Source organism: Cryptomeria japonica, chromosome 10 (genome assembly GCF_030272615.1).
Source record: "Cryptomeria japonica chromosome 10, Sugi_1.0, whole genome shotgun sequence".
NCBI lineage: Eukaryota > Viridiplantae > Streptophyta > Pinopsida > Cupressales > Cupressaceae > Cryptomeria > Cryptomeria japonica.
The window spans coordinates 449,321,025-449,344,188 of record NC_081414.1 but is presented as its reverse complement, the minus strand read 5'-3'; the positions used below and the strand labels follow the sequence as shown (position 1 = coordinate 449,344,188).

Genomic DNA, 23,164 nt, shown 5'->3' with positions numbered 1-23,164 from the left:
TGATGCAAGGGCCAACATCATGGTTGCGTATGCTGACAACTTGGTATTTCAATCTATTTATGCCTCCATGAAACAGTGTTTTGCAATATTTACATTTGGCCTCTCCTTTTTCCCAAGCTAGATCTTTTCAACTCGAGGTTGTTCATTGTGAAAAATATGATTTTCAAAAGTTGAAGGTTGCTGCAATAAGACATAATTACGAAAAAATGAACATTTGTGCATTGTCATCTATAAACTAATACTAGAAAAAACAATGTAATATAAATATTTTTTTTAAAACAATGTAATAGAAATGTTCAAAAAAAAACAATGTAGTTTTTCCTTAGAAAACATTAAAAAAACAAAAAATTCAATCTTACCTCTTAGAAAAAAGTTGAAATGAAATGCAACCTCTTTCCAATCCTTTGAATGGGGTTATCGATGCGCCAAATCTGAGTACTACATTGCCCCAATGCGATTTGTTGACGAACCTTTGGTCTTCCTCCATGTTGGTTGCCCTATAATGCACTCTTGTTTTTCCTCACAATTCACTCTTGTCCTATTTTGCCAATACAATGAAATGAGCTCACTTTTAGGGTTAAGGAGGCAAAATAAGTCAAAAAAAAAAAAGTGAATTGAACTTTTTATAAGTTTTGTTTTATTAATTTTGTTGTTGGACAACGACCGAGTCCGAGCATCGAGACTCCCGGGGTCCGAGCCAAGTCCCCGAGTCTGTGGATTTGCCAGGACTAGCCCAAGACTCTACGAGCCCAAGTCCGAGCTCCTGGGACTTGCCCAGGGTCACCCAACTCGAGACTCCCCGAGTCTTGGAGGGTCCCGAAACTCTGATTCAAATACTCCACCCGAGTTGTGGAAAGCAGTATGAAGGCATCGGATTCCAAATTTGATCATGCCATGATGTAACTAAAGAAGTGGGAAGTGATGGAAGTTGCCACCTCAAAAAATTACTAAAAAATAGATGTACTCTCCAAGAATTTTGGAGAACACCCTAGTGTTAATGTGTTTTTTAGCACAATCAAACACAGAATAAAATACCAAAAGTATTATATCCTCCCTTGATCAAAATCTTCTTGGATGCTGAATTATATGATCAATCAAGATGATTCCAGAGTTTCTTTAGTCAAGTCTTGACGTGTAGATAGCTCAATTGGTTGATGTGTTTGTTGGTAATACTAGGGGACTTACGTTGAATACTTGAAGCTCGAACGTTTGGATGTTTGTGGAACTTGGATTCTAACTACTTGCTTGGAAAATAAAATGACAAAAGAGATAGGTTTAGGAAGACTACGCTACTCCTAAGAATGCAAGAGACAATGAACGATTGGATTAAATTCAACTAAGCTTCGCTTCGCCATCAACGAACAACTCTACAAAGCTAGTGCGATCTCCTGAGGTAGGCACGTGATGTTCAAATCACTATCAACAACAAAGACACCATCATGGCAATGCATATCAAAGTGTGAATAGCAATTGACATTAAGCTCATTAAGAATTCTAGTTGACCACACTAGGCGAACTTACAATCAGCAAATCACTAGTGGTATGGATATATGAATTTCATCATTAATCATTCACAATTCCTTTCATTCATCTAATCAATGTGAAAGCAAATGAGAAGTAGAAACCATGTAGCCTGTTGAAACAACACATTTCACCATATCTTCAATGAAAAGAGTATATACATTTACAAGCCTTAGCAACAATTTCTTCTTCTCCTACTTTTTTTTAATTGCTTGCCATCTAATATCTATCAAGTATTCACTATTCTTGAACTATTAACTATTTCTAAACTATTAACCTTTACAAATGAGAGAGAGAAGCCATTTATAGTGCTCCCTTTACAAATGGATGGCTCAGATCGATTCACAATTAATGGTCGAGATTACATAATGAAAACCCTAATTAGGGTTTGTTAAAACAACTCCCTTCTGGCCAATGGGAAAATTACATTTGGGCTCAACATTGAATGTGAACCAATAGAAAATGGGGGTAGGTAGCTCAAAGTTTGTGCTTCCATATGATGAGTCAAGTGCATTGCATCTAGACATGCTGACATGGAACCCTTTGATTGGTTGAGTAATGACAAGGATGCCATCTCGTCTTGCACATGTAGACTTGATACATCATCATGAATGAGTATTGAGTAATATCTCTTGATACTCAACATTATTCAGTTTTCTCAATGTGATGATGATTGATCTTCCCTCATTAATAGTCTTAAACTTGTCATTCCTTGGTGTCGTTCTTGACTTCATGTTGTGGAATCCTTGATTTCTCATCACCTCCTTGTAGAGTGAATCTTGCCTTGATGTTTTCTTGTTGCTGAATCTAAGTTCTTCATGCCGATGTTATTTGCCTTCATCTTAACTTTTGATGTTGATCTTTGATATTTGATGAACACTTGAATGTGATGAATTCTTCACAATGCTGATCTGCCTTGGAGTGATTGAATGATCCTTTATAATTTGGGGTTTTGGCTTCTTCATGTTGTATTAGACCTGCAAGAATAAAAGAAAACATTAATCTTGCAAATGACTATTTTAAGTCTGATTTGTGTATTAGACTTGCATCTCTGATTTTCAAGTTATTTCTGATCTAATGCTATGTGAATTTTCACAGAATTCTCCTTTTAAAGTAAAGAAAAATGTCTCTTTTCGAAATTGTCTTCCAAACCCACCTTCCTCGAATGTAATTTTGATCAAATGAAATGATCAAAAATTCAATGCAAAATCGCTGCCTTAATGAAATTTGCTGTCTGGAAGTGCAGATCAGAATTCAAAATTGCTTTGAATGGTGAATTATGTTTGAAATGAAATCCAAACCTCTTCTTATCTAGGCATCTTAGAGCTAAAGGTCACCACTTTTCACTACAACCTCCCTAGGCCGACTTGATTGTATTTTAGATATTTTTCTATCCTCTAAGAAGCTGACTTGAATGCATAATTGAACGTTTTCCTTGAAACTTAAAATTCATACCCTTGGCACTGATGATCCTCATTATTTATCATTGCTTAACATGATCCATACGAAGAATTTCAGACTTTTTGAATAGAAAAGGAAGAATTTTGTACCTTTTGGGGGTCAATGGAAGTGCATCGGACTTTTGAAGTGGTAAAGGAAGTGCATCGCACTTCTTGGAAGGCAATGGAAGTGCATTGGACTTCTTAAATGGCAATGGAAATGCATCGAACTTCTTGAATGGCAATGGAAGTCACCTTAAATAGCTATCTTCCAGCCCACTCCCATCATAATCTTGCTTGATTCAATATTTGTTTTCAATCCTCATGCCAATCATCCATGTCAATGGGCAAGGAATGGTTGTATTTGTGACAAGGCACAAGAAATACTCACGATTCTTGCTCCATTTTCTCAAGTTCTTCCATTTCAAAACAAATCTTTGCGTCCAAATCAGACCTCTAAGACGTCAAAATAGTATCCTAGGCCAGATCGGTGACTGGAATACATCACTTAGCAAAGGAAATAATTCGTGATCCACAGAGAGAAAAGGCAAAATTTCAGACTTTTGAAGGGTCAATAGAAGTTTTTCGGACTTCCTAGGTATCAAAGGAAGAAAATCGGACTTTTGAGAGGGCAAAGGAAGGAAATCAGACTTTTGAGAGGGCAAAGGAAGTTTTTATATACTTAATAAAATTTCGCCCAAGTGACTTGCCTCTCAAACCTCTACGCCTACCTTGTTCAAATTGACACCATTTGACACCTCCTTTTCACCTTTTCGCCATCCAAAGGTGATGATCAAACGAAGTGATCATCATAAATCGGTTCAAATTACTCCATTGCAAGGATTGGATTGCTGCAAAAACGTCAAATTCTCATCCTTGATCAAAAGGTTTTGTATGTTGATCGGGGCTTCTATGAGGTCAAACAAAGTGACGGTCAATGCCATGGAAGAGCAAAGGAAGTAACTGTTAAGGACAAAGAGCAAAGGAAGTGACTTTCAATGCCATAGTGACTGTCAATGCCATAGATCAAAGAAAGTGACTCTCAATGCCTTAGTTGCTAATCTAGGTAATCAAAAGAAATTTTAATGCCTTAGCCAAATTTAGCATTTCATCCCTAGTTTTGCAAGCAAAAGATGTATATCATTCATTTCCTAAGCCTTGACAGCTGAATGACTTCACTTCATCCTAAAGAGAGAGACTTAACCTAATTTCCTCTTGGCCACTTGAGAAATTACACCTCTTCAACACAAAGGTTAATAGCAAAAGACTCTACTACTATCCTAGAAGGTAAAAAAGAAATGGGGGTCCCTATTTGCACAGGGGCGATGTGTGGATATGTCACAACACCCAGGAGTTTGAAAACCTTTTTGAAAGCATCACTACAATCCATAATGCCAACTGAGTTCAATTCCATCAACAGAAACTAAGAAAGAAGAACCTGTGCTCTCCAAGATTTGTGGAGTCCTCGTACAAATACCAACTAGCTTACAGGAACTCAAGAAATAGGCTAGCGATCACCATACTGACTAGGTCTGAGAAGGGAGCATTACAATTGACTAAATCATCAATTGAAGCAATAGATCCGTATCATATAGTCATTGTACCTTCTACATTGGCCTCTCAGCAATTCAAGGTATATTCCGTATTTCTTGCACATAATTTTTGAGTGTTTTACAAAAGTTTGTGTTGGGAATATTGAGCTATATAAAGAGAGCACGGAAATGGTCAAAATTATTGAAGTCGTTTGTTTTTATTGAGTTAAATATAATTGGAATAAAAAAAATGATTGTCTTCACACATGTCAACAAGATTATTGTACTCAATCATGTGTATGTTAGTATGGTTTGGTACCGAGACAATTGTCACCTACCCAACATAAACTCTCAATCAACCAAGCTATATGTCAATTAATGTTCATTAGAAATGGGATCCTTCATACATTATCATACTCTCCATATACCATATCTCTTAGACGTATGCTACTTATATCACTAAATTTGCAGCTATCTAGCTATAATGCGTTGTGTGCATTATCTAGAACTTTCACTATTTACAATACTTTTCATTTGTGTTCTTTATTGGTATATCAAAATGGTATTGGATATTTTATAATTCTGAAATGAAGCTACTAATGTTGTATAAAATAGAACTTTTCACTGCTGGAAATGTTACATCGTTGAGAAAATTCTAGCAGTAAGACATGAAATGGCTTCTAAAGCAATCAAGAAGATTCTTAAGGAGATTTTTGTAGGCAAAAATGGAGGCAGAAAACAAAGTCCTTTTCTTTCCTCGGATGTCTATGTTGTTCAAAATAAATAAAGAAGGTTTGAGAATTATAGACATAAAATCATAAGGTCCTGTTAATGTGTTTTTTACGCACATACGAACACAGAATAAAATACCTTAAGTATCTTATCCTCTCTTGAATAAAATCTCTCGGATGTTGAAGATTAGCTTAAGGATCACCTAGAAAGACTCCAAGGTTCATGAATGTAGGATCACTACGTGTGGATAAGCTTTGTTGGTCGTTGTGATTGTTGTTTCATCGAGGGGCATTTATGGTTCGAAAAGATCTCATGAAGTGGTTTGCAGATGATATGCAATGAGGTTCCTTCTTAAGACTATTGAATGATTATCAAAAATGGCAAAAGATAGGGGTTTAGAGAAGTTTTAAGCTATCCTAAAATGAATGAATGAAGAAATGACACAAGTGAAACTCAGCTAGTTATAGCATCGCCATACATGAACAACTCCACTAGAACTAGTGCAATCTTCTAAGGATGATTGGAGATTTTCAAATCACTAGTCATAGACACCATTAGTTGAATGCATATCAATGGTTAAGCAATAATCGAACTTGAACAATTTTTAGAGTTCCAATTGACCACACAAGGCTCGCTTACAATCAGCAAGAAAGCCAGTGGTATGGATAATGAGCTTCACAATATATCAAGTGCAACATTCCATCATTTAATCTAATGCTTAAACTAACATTAAAGATTGACTTGAGAAGATAAAAGAACCATGCAATAGGCTCCAAGGATTGAGCAAAAACACCATAACTTCAATGTTTTATTGATCTAATAGCTAAACAACAACAATTCTTCAAGTCTTTCTCTTGCCACCACTATTCTAGCACTATTACTCTCTCTTCTATTCCCTTCTACTCTATTGCTATCGTTATTGCTTACTATTGCTTATTAACCATTACAAATGAAATGAGTGGAGTTTATATAAGACTCCCAAATACAATGAAAGGCCGAGATCAAATGAAGATCAAGGGCCAAGATCTTGCCACCTAAACCCTAATTAGGGTTTGATAAAAATGAAAACCCTATCAAGAAAATCATCATAATGAATCAACCAATAAGACGACAACATGTGTCGACACGGAAATCGAGGAAGCATCCTCCAATAGGAAAATGAAATGCCAAGTGGAATCACAACAAACTTTCTTCTAGAATTTTGTTCCCTTTCTCCTTTTCCTTTCTGGCATATTCAATGAATCTGGACATCATACTCTCAACTTCAGAAATTGGAATCTCAGGTAAATTCTTCATTCGTTCTTCTAGGTGGATTACTTCATCAAAGGCTGCAAGAAGTGTTATCTCCCATCCATGCTCGTGTTCTTTTGTCTTATCAATAAGGAACATAGTGGCATGCATAAGATCCAACCATTTTTCTGTGATCGGTCCACCTTCTCCCTAAAAGATGACTTTTATCCTGTCCTCCAATTCTTGAATGTCCACATCTGTTTCAATTTCTGCCCTTTTGTCAAGAATGATGCACGTCACCTCAATTATCTTGTCATGAATAGGATGGACGGTATCTTCAACTTGACTACATCTATTACTAATGTCTTCAAAAAGGAGTTTCTTCATTTGAAGCAAAGTTGACCACTGTAACAGATTAGGAGTTGATTCCTTTCTAATTACCCCTTCTTGTGCCAGTATCTGTCTAGGTGCTTTCCTTATTGCTTGCAATACTGGAATAGTGGTGTCCTTAGCATGAGTGAAGGCATCAACTGTCACCATGAGGTTATGAATTATCTGAAGAACTCAAATGGCTCTACCAAGTATTTTCATCATATTTCTTACAAACTCATTAGCCATTGTGAAGGATTTGCTGACCCATGCCTCTAGAAGTCGTGTTGAGTTTCTCATTTTCTCCATATGATCACCTGACTCTACAGGAAGCAAGGGAGGTGGTGTGGCTGCCGGACTTTGATGTGTCAATGGTTGCTGAAATTGTTGGACATAGTTCCTCCATGCATTTACCTCCTTTTCTAACCTTTTGTTCTTCTCTATTTCGGCCTTTAGCTTCTCATTGACCGCCTTCGCTGAGTCGGTTGCTTCCTCCATGGCCTGCTTAGAAGTAAGTGGACCTAAGTCAAATGTCTCCAAATCATATTCATCTGCCATAATCTCATCCTCATATTTATCTACCGCTGGAGTGGTAATCTGTATCTTTCTAGAGCCTGCATCATCTCTTATTAGTTTAGACATCTTTGGAGGTTTCTTTCTCTCAATAACTTCTTGAGGTCCGTTTAGAAGACTTTCTAAATCAAATGCTTGTTCTTCTTCATCCTCTATTACCTCTTTGGTAAGTCTCTCTTTGAGCCATTCGGAAATAGAAGATCTTCCTTCTTTTACTTGCACTTCTTCGGGCAATGGCTCATCCTGGGAGGGGAAGTTACTTCATTATCGTCTCCTTGTTCTTCATTATCACAAATGTGGATGTGAAGGGCTGGATTCGATGATTCTTGTGGCATTTTTCCTTTATCTTGCCTATCATTCCTATCATTTTGTATTGTAGACTCCATTGATTCATCTACTTCATGGACCATGACTTCATCTATTCTTGGATCTTTGCCTTGATTATCTTTCTCGTGTCTAGAAGAAGCGCTAGGAGGCTGATCGGAATTTGTCTTTTGCTTCTTCTTGGATGCTTCTTTCTTTCCTTGTTTATTCTTCTTTTTTGATCCTTTGGAATGAGAGGTGCTCTCACTGACACTTGCCCTTTTTTCTTCTTCTGTCCTTGTCTCCAAATTGAATGTCATTGTCACATCTTGCTCCTTCAATTTCTGAAGTTGAATATCTACCCATCTTCGTGTGCTAGTTAAAACTTGATTCATCAATTCCCTCAAATCTGTGACTTCCTTTTCATCCCAATTAATCTTTATTCCTTTATCCTCCATCTCATAGGTAGATTGGATATATCTACCACTATCTTGTGCTTGATCGGCCACTCTATAGATTTTGCATTTCCTGATGAGATCAAGAGGCAGTTGGGACTGCATCTTCTTCTTTATCTCAAGGTCATCTTGTGCGTTCATCCAAAAGTCTTCTACTTGAAACACATGCTTATGCTTTCTTCCAGCCATTTCTTCTACATTACCATAGGGATCAAAATTATCTCTAGAAGCAAATGGTGTAAACAAATAGAGAGGTAACTCTGACTTGGCATATTCGGCTACTTGGAGGGAAGGACAAACTTCTATTGAATTCCCAAGTGAAATGGAATTAGTCGTGACACCTCCGTGTTTGTACCTTAATGACTTGGTATATGATAACAATTGTCTTGCCACTTCAAGTAGTACTATCATGTCTGTTGGATAACATGGCAACATATAAGGAGGGGAAGGACATCCTTGGATGCTTATATATGTGAATTTGGGAAATTGAATAAACCACGCACCATATTGTTTGACAAGTGCTTGTGCCTCCGGAGACAATCTTCGATGGATCCCACCTTGTAGAGTCCTAGTGATGTGCATTGTGAAAGTATCATTGATTGTTATATAGTGTTGTTTAGGTGGGTGATGCAATATTTCATAAGAAGCACAAACCCTTATCTCTTCGGATCCTCTTTCAACTCTGCCTCTATGTGGTAGCCCCGCATATTCACAACTCCTTGCTAGAGAATATATGACATATGAAATCATGTGGAATGACTTGGTAGGAATTAACCTTCTCAATTGTACATCTAGGCAATTACTAATGATTCTTGCCCGGTTGATCATTCCTTTCCCTTGAATAATTATTTGAATGAAGAAGAACATCCATTTATCAAAACAAAAGGCCTGAGGAGCACCTATAACTCGACCAAGCAAGGTGATCAAATCCGAATTCCTCTTGGAAGTCAATTGGGTGTGGCCCATTAGGTATCTTGTTCAGGCGAGATCTACTCTTTTGCAACCAATCCCTATTGATGATTGATATGCATGCATCAGGATCGTCTTCATAAATTGATTTGGCTCCTTCTAAACTTCTATAGATCATGTCCCTTTGTTCTGGTAGATGGAAGGCTTCACTTATGGCCTTTTCTGATAGGTAAGAAAGAATGGTTCCATCCTTGGCCACAATTGTCCTTGAGTGTGAATCATAGTGCTTGGCGCATTCAATCATTAGTTCATGACATCTAAATGCAGGAGGGAAGCCGGCTGCCTTGATGATGCAGCTTTCTATTATCCTCTTGGCTATAGTTGATGGTTTGCCAATGTATGGTGCCTCACGAAACTTCTTCACATTGAAGTTCCCAAGATTTGTATCTCCAATGTTGCTCCACCGGGACGTAATCTTGGTCTCCAAGTCATCGTTCTTCTGATCTTCTTTGATGAGAGCCTGCCTTGAGGTAGATCCGCTTGTCTTGGGCGCTGCCATCGTTTACCTATGAGAGATGCTCAAGTTAGGGTCTTGACAAGGTTATAAAAATTAATGACTTTGAGCTTGCAAAACCCTAGAAATAAAGATGAACTACTGATTTAAACCAGTCCTACATTCTAACGATTCTAATTGAATGCTTCATAAGACTGACCTAACTTTGGACATGCATCCTAACTTGAATGAATTATGCCTTTCAGCCTTTAATCAGACCTGATTTTAATCTTAAATGCAGTCCTTACCTCTGATTTTGACAATTACCTTTCAATCAAATGACTGACCCTAATCAATGAATTCACAGTTTGAAATGCAATTCTGATGTCTCAAGACAAATCTGAGCTGTCCCAAGATGAATTCGCTGTCTGATAGGCCTCTTTATTGAGCAAATTCGTTTCCACCTGATCTTCAAATGACAAATTCACCTTCTTCAAAAGACCAGCCCTGCAATTAATGGTGAAATTCGCCCTACATACTGATTGAAATTCACTGATGTTTGGTGGAGTTCGCTGACCTGCTGGAATGATTCACTGATCTGGTGCCAAATTTCTCTCTTAAAGAGGAGTTATGTTTTGAATTGGTGTTAAAATGATTCTTTTGATCCTCCTTATATATGCAATTTAGGGTAAAGGTGTGTCTTTTGGAGTTAAGGCCAACTTAATCTAGCAAAAATAAAACAACAAATTGTCTTCCTTATGCTGGCCGACTTAACACATTAGAGTTCTCCTTTTAGCAATTTGAATTTTGAATAAGTTTAGGCGCCAAAAATGCTTGCTTTTAAGAATTTCGCTTTGGTTCCTTGGCAAGGACATGAATCATGGAATCAGTTCGCTCTAGATCTTTTGGAAGGACAAGGTCAAGTTAAAAGTTCGCTCTAGGACCTTAGGAAGGACAAGGTCAAGGTAGATAATTTGTTCCATGTCCTTAGCAAGGACAGGACCTAAATCAAAATTTCGCTTCATGACCCTTGGAAGGTACACGACCTTAGTGTGATTCTCGCTTCATGTCCATTGGAAGGACAAGGTCAAAGGACAAGACTCGCTCCATGTCCTTAGCAAGGACAGGACCTATAATGAAATTCGCTCTATGTTCTTTCCAAGGACAAGACCTATAATGGAATTCGCTCTATGTTCTTTCCACGGACATTACCTATAATGAAATTCGCTCTATGTCCTTGACAAGGACAAGACCTAAAACAAAAATCGCTCTCTGTCCTTTGGAAGGACAAGACCTAAAAGTAGAATTCGCTCTATGTCCTCTCCAAGGACAAGGTCAAGATAAAGAAGTTCACTCTATGTCCTTTGGAAGGACATGATCTTGATAAGAAAAATGATCGCTTTTGATCTTCACTTGGGTAAATTAGTTTTTGATCATTACTTGGAGAAATTCGTTCTTGATCTTTGCTTGGTACATCATTTGAAGAAGAATTCGCTCTGGACCCTTAGCAAGGTACACCACTTGGAGGTGAAATTTGCTCTATGTCCTTTGGAAGGACAAGGTTAAGATATGAAGTTCACTCCAAGTCCTTTGGAAGGACATGAATTGAAGGAGAATTTCACTCTATGCCCTCTGGAAGGACATCAATTCAACATCCGCCTTAGGACCTATCCAAGGAATTTCGCTCAATGTCCTTAGGAAGGACATGATCTTGAAGATAAAAATCGCTCTTGGACCATGGCAAGGACAAGACTTTGAGTTCACTTTAGGACCTTTCCAAGGACATGGCTTGAAATTCACCACTTTCTTTTACCTCATTGATTTGAGACTTAAGTTTTCCAATCTCTCCACACGAAAGCATCATCAATTCGACCCTTAAGAACACCGATAGAGGAAATTCGCTCTGTGACTTGGAAGGACAGGACCTAAAAGTAGAATTCGCTCTAGGACCTGAGCAAGGTACGAGGTCAAGGCATTTAGGCAAATTTTGCTCCAATGAGGGACCAAGGTAAACGGTTTTGATGAAAACTTTGCTCTCAAGTTGGGCCAAGGTGAGCAACCTTATGAATGACTCTTCACTTAACTCTTTCACCTAACTTTGCTTGGCTTGTTCAATCTCTGAGTCCTTCATCTAGTAATCATTTTTGAAACACTTGATGACCTATTTCACTCCACTCACTAGAAAAGAGCATAGAGAGACTACTCCTAGAGAGGGAAAAACCTAAGAAAAAGGGGGGATCCCCATCTTGATGGGGCGATGTGTGGTGTGGTCACAACAAGTCCCTTGTAGGTAAGTAGAATGTAAGAACGATGGAGGATGGAACTTCCTACCACATGCTTACTCACCACAAAATCATTAATTCACTCGATCTATAGATAAAATTAGGGGAGCCTTCCATCCTTGTAACATATTTGGGATTTCCAAAGCATTAATAACTAATAGATCAGCACTACTTAAGAGAATTCAGATATCTTGGAAGGTTCTCTTGAATTCACTTAATTTGAAATTTGTGGACCCATGAGATCCTCAAGACATAGCTGCACAATTTATTTGGACATTTAACATGCTATGTAGGCAAGATGAATAGACACCTAAGAATGAGGTTAATAGCACTTTTATGTTGTCAAGACTTGCAAGCCAATCAAGCCACCAAATAGGGATTACGATGGGCTAACTAAAGTACTTTTCAAGAGGTACATTGTGTGTCTTAGCTAATTCCTTTAGTAACTTTCCCTTTGATGGCCTCCTTTTATTCTTAGACTTATCCCTTAACCTCCTCATTTTGTTGTTCTCAATTGACGATCCCTCATGTCTCCTTGTTTCATCTTTCCTTAGCTTCACCATTACACTATTGCTCCTTTATTATTCGTCCAACATAATTAGACCAACTGATTATGTTCTCTAAGCCTCTCTACAAATCTAAAATCATTAGTTGAGGTGATAATGATGTCTTTGTTCCTCTACCTAGTCAACATCACTACTTGGGCTGAAAATGTTGGTCCTATGGGAAATACAATGTTTGGGTTTGGAACATTATTTATAGACTTTCCTTTGCCATTTCTGAAAGAAGAGATCACCAAAACCTGTTTTCTTGTGCTCACATCTACCTGCAAAGTATCAAGAGAAGGGAGTATTTTCCTATAAGAGAATAGATTGCACAAAAGGACCTTTGAACATTCAAGCATACGAGATTTGCCTTTAATGTATACCAGGTCTAAAAATTTCCTAATTGTAGTCCACTTGTATTTCTTCTATACACCTTGACTTCACCTACAACCCTCAATGAGTGCTTAAGTCGAGGGGGAAGTTAATGTTCCTAGAAGTCAAGCCCAAATAAGTATCTTGAACCATAAATTTTTCATTTATTGGATCTGATTTCTCATTGTATTTGTATTACTTTGCACTGTACTTAATCTCTTATTTTATTTTCCTATATCAAGATCCCAACGTAGCTGTCCTTATATTTTGTTGTCATTTACCTTCTTGTTTAACATATCATCCATCATGATAACCTACCTAGATTGTCGTTGTTGGTATCCACTTGGAAAGTCCTTCTACCTTTTCCTGGTTTAGAGGTTAATATTATTAGAGACTTTCATCTTCATATACAAGGTAAGCTCTAGAATTTCGTCGAGGGAGAACTCTTAAACCGGTAGGGATGTCTTTGAAGAAATAAAAAAAGGAAATTGTAGATCCTAGGATTGCCTCAAACATTTGTGATAGTCAATAGGCAATCATTTCAAAAGCTTTGTACGAAGATTCTTGAAAACTGTTTTATTAATTTCAATTATAGAATGCTGGCCCATCTTGGAGAAATTCGCAATAAAGCAATTTATTAAACATTCTTCAAGTAGACAAATGACTATCTAATCAACTAAGATAATCTAATGTTATTTCCCCAGCAATTGAAAAGTGAAGGACCCTATACTAAGATGGCAATGACATTGTCAAGTTGTTTGGAACATAAGAAAATCCAAAAACACAAGGTTATGAGATGGATAGAATTCCATCAAGGTCGGATTAAAAAGAATAATCAAGCAAATTTGGTATTGTGGATGATTTTTTCATTTTGCAAAATACATAGGAGAAAATCGACCATATCTTGTGTAAATGTCCAACAACTGTTAAGCTTTCGGGAGAACCACGAGCTGAATTCAATTTCCTTTTAAGTACCTCTCTTTTTTCAAGGACCTCTTCTTGTAGATTCTAGAATAGTCAAAGACAAGAATGTATGGCACATTACTTGATTGAAAGCAATCAATGTTCTTTGGAAAATAAATAGGCAAAGCTACTTTATAAAAAGATACCTTCCCGCAGAAAAGAAGTGGCATGATAGTATATGGCTTTGAGTGTGCAAGTTAATCTAGAGTGATGTTTCAAAAGGATATGAATTCATTGCCTTTCAAGGTGCACGTGAACAAGCAAGCACTTTCTTCCTTTATCTATGTTGGGAGATATTTTCCTTCTAACCATTGATTTAAACCATTGGTCTTATAAAATTATATAAAAAGTATTTATCAAAAGAGAATGAAATATAATACATTCATCATTCATCATTACATACTTGTAAATACAGTGAACATTTCGAGAACCTTCAATAATTTCCTTTGGGAGATGATCCATAAATTTCCAAGGTAACCTTCATGAAACACACAAAGTATCCATTTGGTGAACCACCATAATTATGGGTGATCTTGGTTATACACTCTAAATTTACATAGTGAAAAATAATCATTTTCTATTATTATTATAGAAACGAAACTCAGACTTGGGCTTAGACTTGGCAAGGGTGACTCGACTTGCGACTCGGGACTCAGCAAAAAATCTCAACCCAGACTCGACAAAGACTCAACAAGTGAAAAATCCAAGGAATTTAGAGTTAAGGATTTAAAACTTGTTTCATGCATCCTTTATTCAATAAACCTTAAAGACACAATAACATTATTAAATAGAATCTAATTTGATCACATACACAAGTATATATCAATCACATAAGTATAAACGCAAATTGTAGCTTAAGGAAATAACACATTTAGATATATAAATATTATCAAATGTCTACAAAACTCAGGGAATATGAAATCCATGACATCAAAAGTTTCAAACAAATATTAAAACAATAGGCATTATGTAGATTTTATGATCATGATTCATCATTAGTCTATCACTTGCTTAGACTTATAGTTTGATGGGGGTTTGGGGGCAACACCAAAACAAGGTTGAGGCTAGCACCCCTCGCGGGGGTCTGGAGGTGAGAGAGAGAGAGAGAGAGAGGTAGAGAGATAGGTCTAGATCTTGGGGGAGAGAGGAGAGAATGAGATAGAGGGGATAGAGGAAGAGTGATATGGAGAGAGATAGGTCTAGAGTTCATGGCAGATAAAGTAAGTGTGTGTGTGTGTGTGTGTGTGTGTGTGTGTGTGAGAGAGAGAGAGAGAGAGAGAATATTGATAGGAGCTTTTCGATTATTGAAATTTGACGAAGTCTGAAAAATTAATAAGATCTTCTAAAACCTAGAATTTGCATTATAACTCCTAGAGATCTAAAACCGCTCTCAAACATCCAGCCAATATATACATGAAATATAACTTAAAGTATAAGTCACATGACTTACACTTAAATGTTATATTTCATGTATATATTCTGATAAAAAGCATTGAAATTATGAGACTTGAGAAAAAAAATTCTATAAATTATGTACAATAAAACTCACTTTTAGGATACCAATTACCATGCAACTATGAAATTGGTTATGTTGTTCTCCTCCATTTTAGTTGAAATAAGAACAAATCACAAGATTGTCTAACTTTAGAAAATAGAAAGAAAAAAAAAGCTCCTTGTGCAATGCTTGCATTATAAGGGTCTCATTCACTAAATTGGTTCTTCTTGGAAGTGAGCTAAAAATCTACATTTACCCTTTTCAAAGAATAAGGAACAAGATTAATTTGATCAAATTTCCACAATCCATAACTGAATCAGTAAGCTGTTTTTTGATTTGATTAAGTGTATACACACAATCAAATCCAGAAACAGCTTACTAAGGACAAGATGTTAATGATGTAACTTATGTATTCTCTCCATAAGCTACTTCTATTGAATCTCTTATGAAAATTTTCACAGGCCCAAAATAAAATGACCTTGACCTTAGAGATTCTCTAAAATTTAGCATGCCCTTCAAGGATACTTTGAACTTGCTCGACATGCATGGGTATAACATAAGCCTGTAAGAAGCATTTTTACAAACATATATTAGAATCATATCAAAAACAGTATACAAAATACCACATGGAGTTAACTACCAAATGTCATTTATAAACTTACAGTGCATATATTTCTTGTGCAATCAACCTCTCTTCCAAATTCTATGAATCGCAACCAACCCATCACCAATCTAGAATTAAACCAACCAAACAGATGTGTAGTTTACATACTTAAAATAGGAAATGAAATGATATATAAATAGAAAAGAAAAATACAGATTCAGAACCAAATTATATCAATAGAAGCAATGAATTGTACAATATTAAGCGTCCTTCAGATAATAAAGGAAAACTAAATATGTTTTATAGATCAAGTCCTTAGAGGCATTTTGGAAAGAAAATTGAGTCAACATCCCTGAAAGAACTTTAATCATCACAGAAATCATGCTTTGTAAATTGAGAGACTATTGCACAAGGCAAGGCATAATGCAATGAACGATTACAATTTACTTGTACACACAATTCAAATCATCTTTTGTGTGGTCTAATATGAGGACTAAAATAAAATTTTACCACTTTGTTTATAAATCCAATATGTTTGACTCACAAAACAAGTGCTATTTTTTCTTATATAAATTCAATTAAAGGAATTTTTAACCTGTTTTATCCTCATTGGTCACAAGATAGCAAATGGCAATTGAAGTACCTATTTTAATTGATCGCTATGGTTTCTCTTCTTTATATCAACTATAAAACAAGAACAAAATTATTGTCCCAATGCAAATCAACTTTAGTATATCTAAACTTTTGCTTCTAACATTAAAATGGTATTGCTCTTTTTTGTATTGAGGTTTCACAACATTTGAGACAATGTATAACTTTTCTACCTTGCTAATCTCATTTGTTATTTTCATGCTAAGTGTGTAGTTGTAATTATAAGTCCAATGGAATATTTTAGATGCATAAAATTGTTGTGTGGAACAAGTGTAAAACCACTTGGATTATGGTGAAAACTGATGGATAAGATGGATAAACCAAAAAGGAGGTGAAGGAAACCATATGATTTAGGATATACACATCCAACGAGCCAAGCAACCTAAAGACACCTAATTGGTGAGAAAAGAAGTCAAAGTGATTCCCTTAATAAATGGAAAAGGCTCATGCATATGAACCAAACTGCAAGAAGTAAACAAGGAATGACAGTTTATTTAATGACCTAAAGAAGGTCGTCTTTGGCTTGGACCGTAATATAGGTAAAAGCTTAAAAGAGCATATAACATGACCCAGAAGGTTGTAAAAACTAATTGAATGGCCATAAAGTTTGGCTTGTCGTGGAAAGAGATGTCTATATAGAAGTTCATATTTGAAAATGGCCAATAAGCAGGTTGCATTTAGATACACGTCCAAGGAGCCAAGCAGCCTAAACACAACTAACTGGCGAGAAAAGGAGTCAAACGAACTCCCTTAATAAAGCATTACTTAATCTTATATTAGATTTTATTATTATCTAGTAATTATAAAATGTTAAAACCTTATTTGTTAGAACAGAAAATTATATTAATTATATTTATATATTACATTCTGTCACAGATCAGGTTTGGTCTGATACAGGAGCGTTGGCATTTTTTCTATTATAGAAACGTGTTTAATTGATATCCACAATTGACTAAGAAGACCAAAAGAGAAAAGGCAACAACTAGACAGAATTTGACCTACAACTCAAAAGCAAATGACTATCTTTTCCATACTGACAATTGTCCAGATTCCATACAATAGAAATTGTATAAATTTAGTTTGGGCTGTATAGGGTGCAAAATGAGCATGAGACTGCACATCACTACAGAATGAAAGAATACAGTATTTTACCCATAGGAAATTTTCGAATCATGTTATATTTTAAGCTATATCTGGTCTTTTTGTCTAAGTCAAGAGTTGTGTTTCACAGCATTCATCACAGTCATCTATGTCGATCTCATTGTCTCCCATAATGTGCTTTTGTAAGAATAAAAAAGCTTTCAAACACATTTAGATAAGGCAATGAAAAATTTCATGTTCAGGTTTGGTGATCATTTTTCAAGACAAAGAAACAAACATGAAGGGCAGAAGCTGGATTCAGAAAATTTGAAGATTTGTCCAATGCAGGAAGATGAACAACTGCAAGGCTCCACCAGAAAGGACAGAGTGCTAGTATATTGCATGTATCGCATGGTATGCTACACTACAGAAAGACCTTTCAGTAAAAATTGCAACTCTAATTGATGGGAACACACCCTAAAAGAGAGCCACCAATTTACAAGAAAATTCTTCATCCAGTATATACAAGCATGCGCCCGATAATGTAAAAACAAATTTTATTTTTTAAAATTTGCAGTTGTGTTAGGGAGCACACCACTCAATGGAAGTACAATAAATCATGCAATGAGTGAATTATTTTCTTAGACATCAATACTATATTGATTGTGAAGTTCCTTTCTGAGGCTGACGTAAATTGTTCAGGAGAAATCAGTTAAGAAAGTCAAGGCTGCATGTATCATGTGAGAAACAGTTTTAGAAATAAATGTGTACACCATGTTGCAGAGAGATCAGTACAAGTGCCTGTCTACTGTGGATTCAGCTGTCATTAACCACCACTGACTATATTTAAAGTTTAAACACGTGTACTTTTTCTCTGATGGTTTCTCTATGATCTCCCTATGCATGTGCATTCTATATATAATCAGTGCATCTTGATTTGCATCCCTTCTTCTACTAAATCATCATTGGCATTACAATCTTCCCTTTCTAAATTACTGTTAGAAATACATGGACTCGCCTTAATGCAATGCATACAAATATCAAATCAATATACTTCAATTTGTAGATAACATCACGCTTTGAAATAGTTTTAAATTAGATTTCTACATATTAGATGAAAATGGCAGCAAAAAGAAAAAGGTACATCCACCCACTCTTCCATCTAAAAAGAAATGTTGTAGGCATTTTGCTTCTTGGAAATTGTAGTGTCCATTAATCCTAATTATAGTGCCTTTTGTCCATCTTAGTACCACTAGATAAGATAAATGAGAATAAGATAAAGATATGTTCACTGTTTTGCGACGAGAATAGATCTGCATAGCTACATACCCTTTACTCGGAGAAACCTGCCAAAAAGACAAACAATTATCATGCTTTAGAAAGTATTAGGAAAGTAATTATTGATTTGCGAAATTTTGAAAATAAAAGACAAGAAAGAAAGAGTAACAAGTAGCTATTCCATGACTGCAGTCTTGATTAAATGGTGCATATTGACTTCATTCACATGACTGCACTTCTATATATTTTCTACCTATCTTAGAACTTATCATTTACACTCAAAGGAAAGTTTTGAATCTCTGATGGATGCCTTTACCAATGTAGATTATGCAAGTATAATATCAAAGGAGGTAAATCCACACCTATTATAGTTTCAAAAACAATTAAGTATTAGAGTGACATCCATGTTGTTCATATGGTCTGCAAACAGGCATGTGATAGGTGTACATGGAACCAAAAGAAACTATATAACTAGAAAGAAACTTAATGGAAAGACCAAGAAGTCACTTGGAGTGCTTTAAAAGCCAATACTATAAGAAAAACTTATATTGGAAAGTGATTGGACATATAAAGTAGGCCAATCTAGCACCCCTGGATAAGTAATAGTGACGCTGTGGTGCATGCAGAAGGCAAAATTTGGACCACACCCAAGAGGCACACACACCTCAGATGCAGGTTGTGATGTGAAACAGAAACAATTCCACACCCCAAACATATTCAATGGAACCTAATTCCCCCTAGATGTGCCTGTGTCTATAGTTATACCCTAATTTCATCTGCACCTCATTAAAAAATCATAGAAATAATTTTTAAAAACATCAAGTCAAAGACAATTACCTTGTGAAAAACCCTAAAAAATGAATTGTCAGCCATTATTTTATTGCAGCAGATACTTTATTAACATTAAGTTAAGGACTTCAAACTGTTGTTCGTCTTTCTATTGTTGAAGATTGTCCAGCAGGCATCTAATTCATTCATTTATTATATATGATTTTTAACTAACTAATTTCACAAGGATGGTATAACAACATAAAGATTTTTCCTCTGCTGCCACAGAAACCTATATATAGGAGATTGTAGTTTGTTGAAAAGCATGTTTTTGGAGATTGAAGAAACAGAAAAATATTGTAGAGTCCAGATGTTCACAGTGAAAAGGAGATAAACAAAAGCAGTAAGAATTAAATTATATTAATGTCCACAAATAAACAAAAATAGGTCAATCAGACTCTAGAGTACATTAGTATGCAATACAAATTTCTGGGAAGAGAAAATCCTAGAGAGGGCCCAAAAAGGGTAATGAACAAAAGAAAAAACAATAAAATTGTGGACCACAATAAAATGTGATCAAGAAACCAATGCAAATAGAAAAGTGGGTGAAGGACGAGGAAGAAGTTCCCCAAAGAACATAAGCTAGCCAAATAGCCAACCAGGGTGAACAAGATACCCAATGAGCATAAGCTAAGGAGTACCAAAGAAATAGAAGATAGTTCTCATCATATATTATTGTCCAATCTTGAAATGGAGAGGTCATCATCACTCACTAATAAAAAACCAATACAAGATCTAATAGTGCTCGATCGGGAGTGTCTAAGGCTAGGGGGCTAATTCGGGAAATTCCACAAGGAAGCAAGGAGCTCCCTCTACAATCACAATCAACATCCAAGGCCAATGTAACTCATAATATGCATTTTTCCCTATGGTTGGAGAGAAGTAGATCTATGTTGATAAGGAGCCAAGTTGTGGCATGAAAAGAAGCAAAACCACATTACCAAGGGGGAACATGCTAGCGCATTTGAGTAGAAGTGATAAATTGTGAGAAACATTATCTCACAAGTCTATCCACATCTATAAAGGAAGTAGCAATATCCAAAGGTTGTTTAGAACCATCACTTTCCTAGATTTCTCTATCATCCCTAGAGACACCTTGCAAGGATCTAAGGATAAAGGAGATGGACTCTACAAAAAAAGCGCTCGTAAAGGTTGGTTTGGATATCTAAATTAAGTAGAGAGAGGGCTTCTTGAGTCCCTCCAAAAGAAATGATATCTCCACCATATCTCGTAGTAAATAGAGCATCTAAAATTGAAATGCACCTCAATCTCCATCGCCTACTCCACCTCTAAGAAATGCTCTATATAAACTTAAAGGGAAATATTTGAGCTTCATGGCACAAGAGAGTAAGTGTAAGTGACAAATAGAGTTTCATTTGTTGTAAATATCTTCCAAGATAATAAAGGAGGTAGCAAGCCATTGCCACTACCATAAAAGTTAGTTTTCCCTATACTAGGGTTTTCAAAATAAAAACCAAAGTTTTGTGTAAGTTGTTGCTAGTTTAATTTCTGCTTTGATCACAAAATTTTCTTCCCTTAAGCAAACTTCATTTGCATAAACAATTAATTTAATTAATTTTGCTGATTATTGAATTCTAATTTGAGTTTACAGATCAATTTTTAAATTGAAGTGGTTTGCTTCTTGTGGACTTGTGACAAGTTTTGTGCGTGAATTTCAACAAGAAATTAAAAGGCAGCCATGGAAGAGTTGAATGCAATAGTAACTACACTCGAAAGTCAATAAAGGGCAAGGTTAAAGCATTTCACTAAGCAACAAAGAAAATGTTGCAAGAACAATCTTCTATAAACAATTTAGTAGAAACACTTGCCAAATATTTGGAATTGGTGACGAAGATAAAATCAAAAAAGAATATTTCTTGGAAGAACCAAATAAGGATAAAGGCAAAAATATGAGTTCATTTAAACTAGAGACAAAACTAGAAACTAAATGTTTCGATTTTCAAACAAATGCAAGATTTTTCGATATATGGATTACACAAGTTGAAGTATACTTTAGTGTGCATAAAATAAGTGGGGCATGGAATTAGCATTTGCACACCTTAAAATGGAGGACCATGCTCTTCTATGGTGGAAAATCTATGTTGCTACTTGTGAATACAAGAATACCTATCGAATGGGAAGAATTTAAGAAATTAACCAACAGACATTTCTATCCCATAAGATATAAACTAGATCAAGAGATTTAATGGATAAAAACAAAGTGGTCAAAGTGTGTGGCATTACACTATGAAATAATGTTGGCAAGCCATGAAAATGGTATGGATTTAGATGAGGAAATGATGACAGAGTATCTTGGTGGACTTTGTTCCCAAAACCTAAGAGGGCTAGTAACTACCACTCCAAGGGATCCAGATGAAGCACACGTCCAAGTTTACTTTGTGGAGGAGTAGAAGAGGATTCAAGATTAACAATCACTTTCATTTACGACATTTATATTCTTAAAGTTAATCTGTGCAGTTTAGTGCCAGCTTGGGATCTTGTTATTTAATCTAGAAGGCTTGACACCCAAAAACATTTTATTATTTCGATATTTATATCAAGTGGTGTATTAAGTTGTGTCCACTAGCAACCATTTAATTCTAGTATCAATCTAATCTTTTTTATCATATGCTCCCGCCTTGCCCACATTAGGATCTTGCTAATCAATAGGTGTTAAGGTTTATGCATTGTCCATTGTGAAATTGCAAGAATTGAAAAATTTCACTTTAGGACATTATAGTGCCAAGAAAACAAAGGCTTCTACTAATGAGGGAGGTACAAACCTCCAAAGTACTGGGTCACTTTGGCGTACATAAAATACTGGCTCGTTTGTAAAAATACGTTTTTGGGTCTCAAATGTAACAAGAGGTAGCAAGATATGTTGCAAGTTGCAAACTGTGTTATACTATAAAATCTAAAATAAGTTTACTAGCATGTGCATTCTAATTGGTTGTAAAAAGGATATCACAAAAAAAAGGGAATTGAGATATTCTTTGGTAATGTGCAAGTGCACTTTGGACTTTTTAAGTCCATAATTTCAAATGGAGACATAAGGTTTATTAGTAAGTTTTAGTCTATGTTATGGAACGTGATGAGCACAAAGCTAAAGAAAAGCATAGCCTCTCACCCACAAACAGATGAACAAAAAGTTGTTAAAAACACCTTGATGCAACTGATTAGGGGGTCTAATATTAAGTGTCCGAAGACATGGAATGAATCACTCCCTTATATTTAGCATTATTACAACAAACCATTGCATTCTTCGAAGAATAACTAATAAGTCACCATTTAAGGCTTGCTTGGGATATTTCCCAGTTTAGTCCACTTGATGTAGATTTTAATAAACAAGATGATCATGTAGAGAAGATAATAAGGTGTTAAAGCATAAAAAATAGTTGAGACAATTGTACAAATTCAACTCAAAGTTAAGGAACAAGTGGAAAGAACAAAACATTTGTATAAACAAGGGCATGTCCATGTAGGCTTTCCATTGTGAAGGCTAAAAGGTCA

The 23,164-nt window shown here is 35.8% G+C and overlaps 1 protein-coding gene across 11 annotated transcripts in view; it reads right to left on the bottom strand.

The window, feature by feature from the left end:
• Positions 1-23,164, bottom strand: part of LOC131067535 (meiotic recombination protein SPO11-1) — a 195,499-nt gene that overhangs the window by 109,647 nt on the left and 62,688 nt on the right. For all 11 annotated transcript variants that reach the window (XR_009111829.2, XR_009359073.1, XR_009111831.2 and 8 more), the window contains 3 exons: positions 18,878-18,894; positions 15,876-15,945; positions 15,739-15,775 (listed from right to left, as the gene is read on the bottom strand). Coding sequence is in view for 5 of the 11 variants with exons in the window: in XM_058002577.2 (XP_057858560.1) it covers positions 15,739-15,775; positions 15,876-15,945; positions 18,878-18,894 (124 nt within the window). In the remaining 6 variants the exon portion in view is untranslated. The remainder of the gene's footprint in view (positions 1-15,738; positions 15,776-15,875; positions 15,946-18,877; positions 18,895-23,164) is intronic.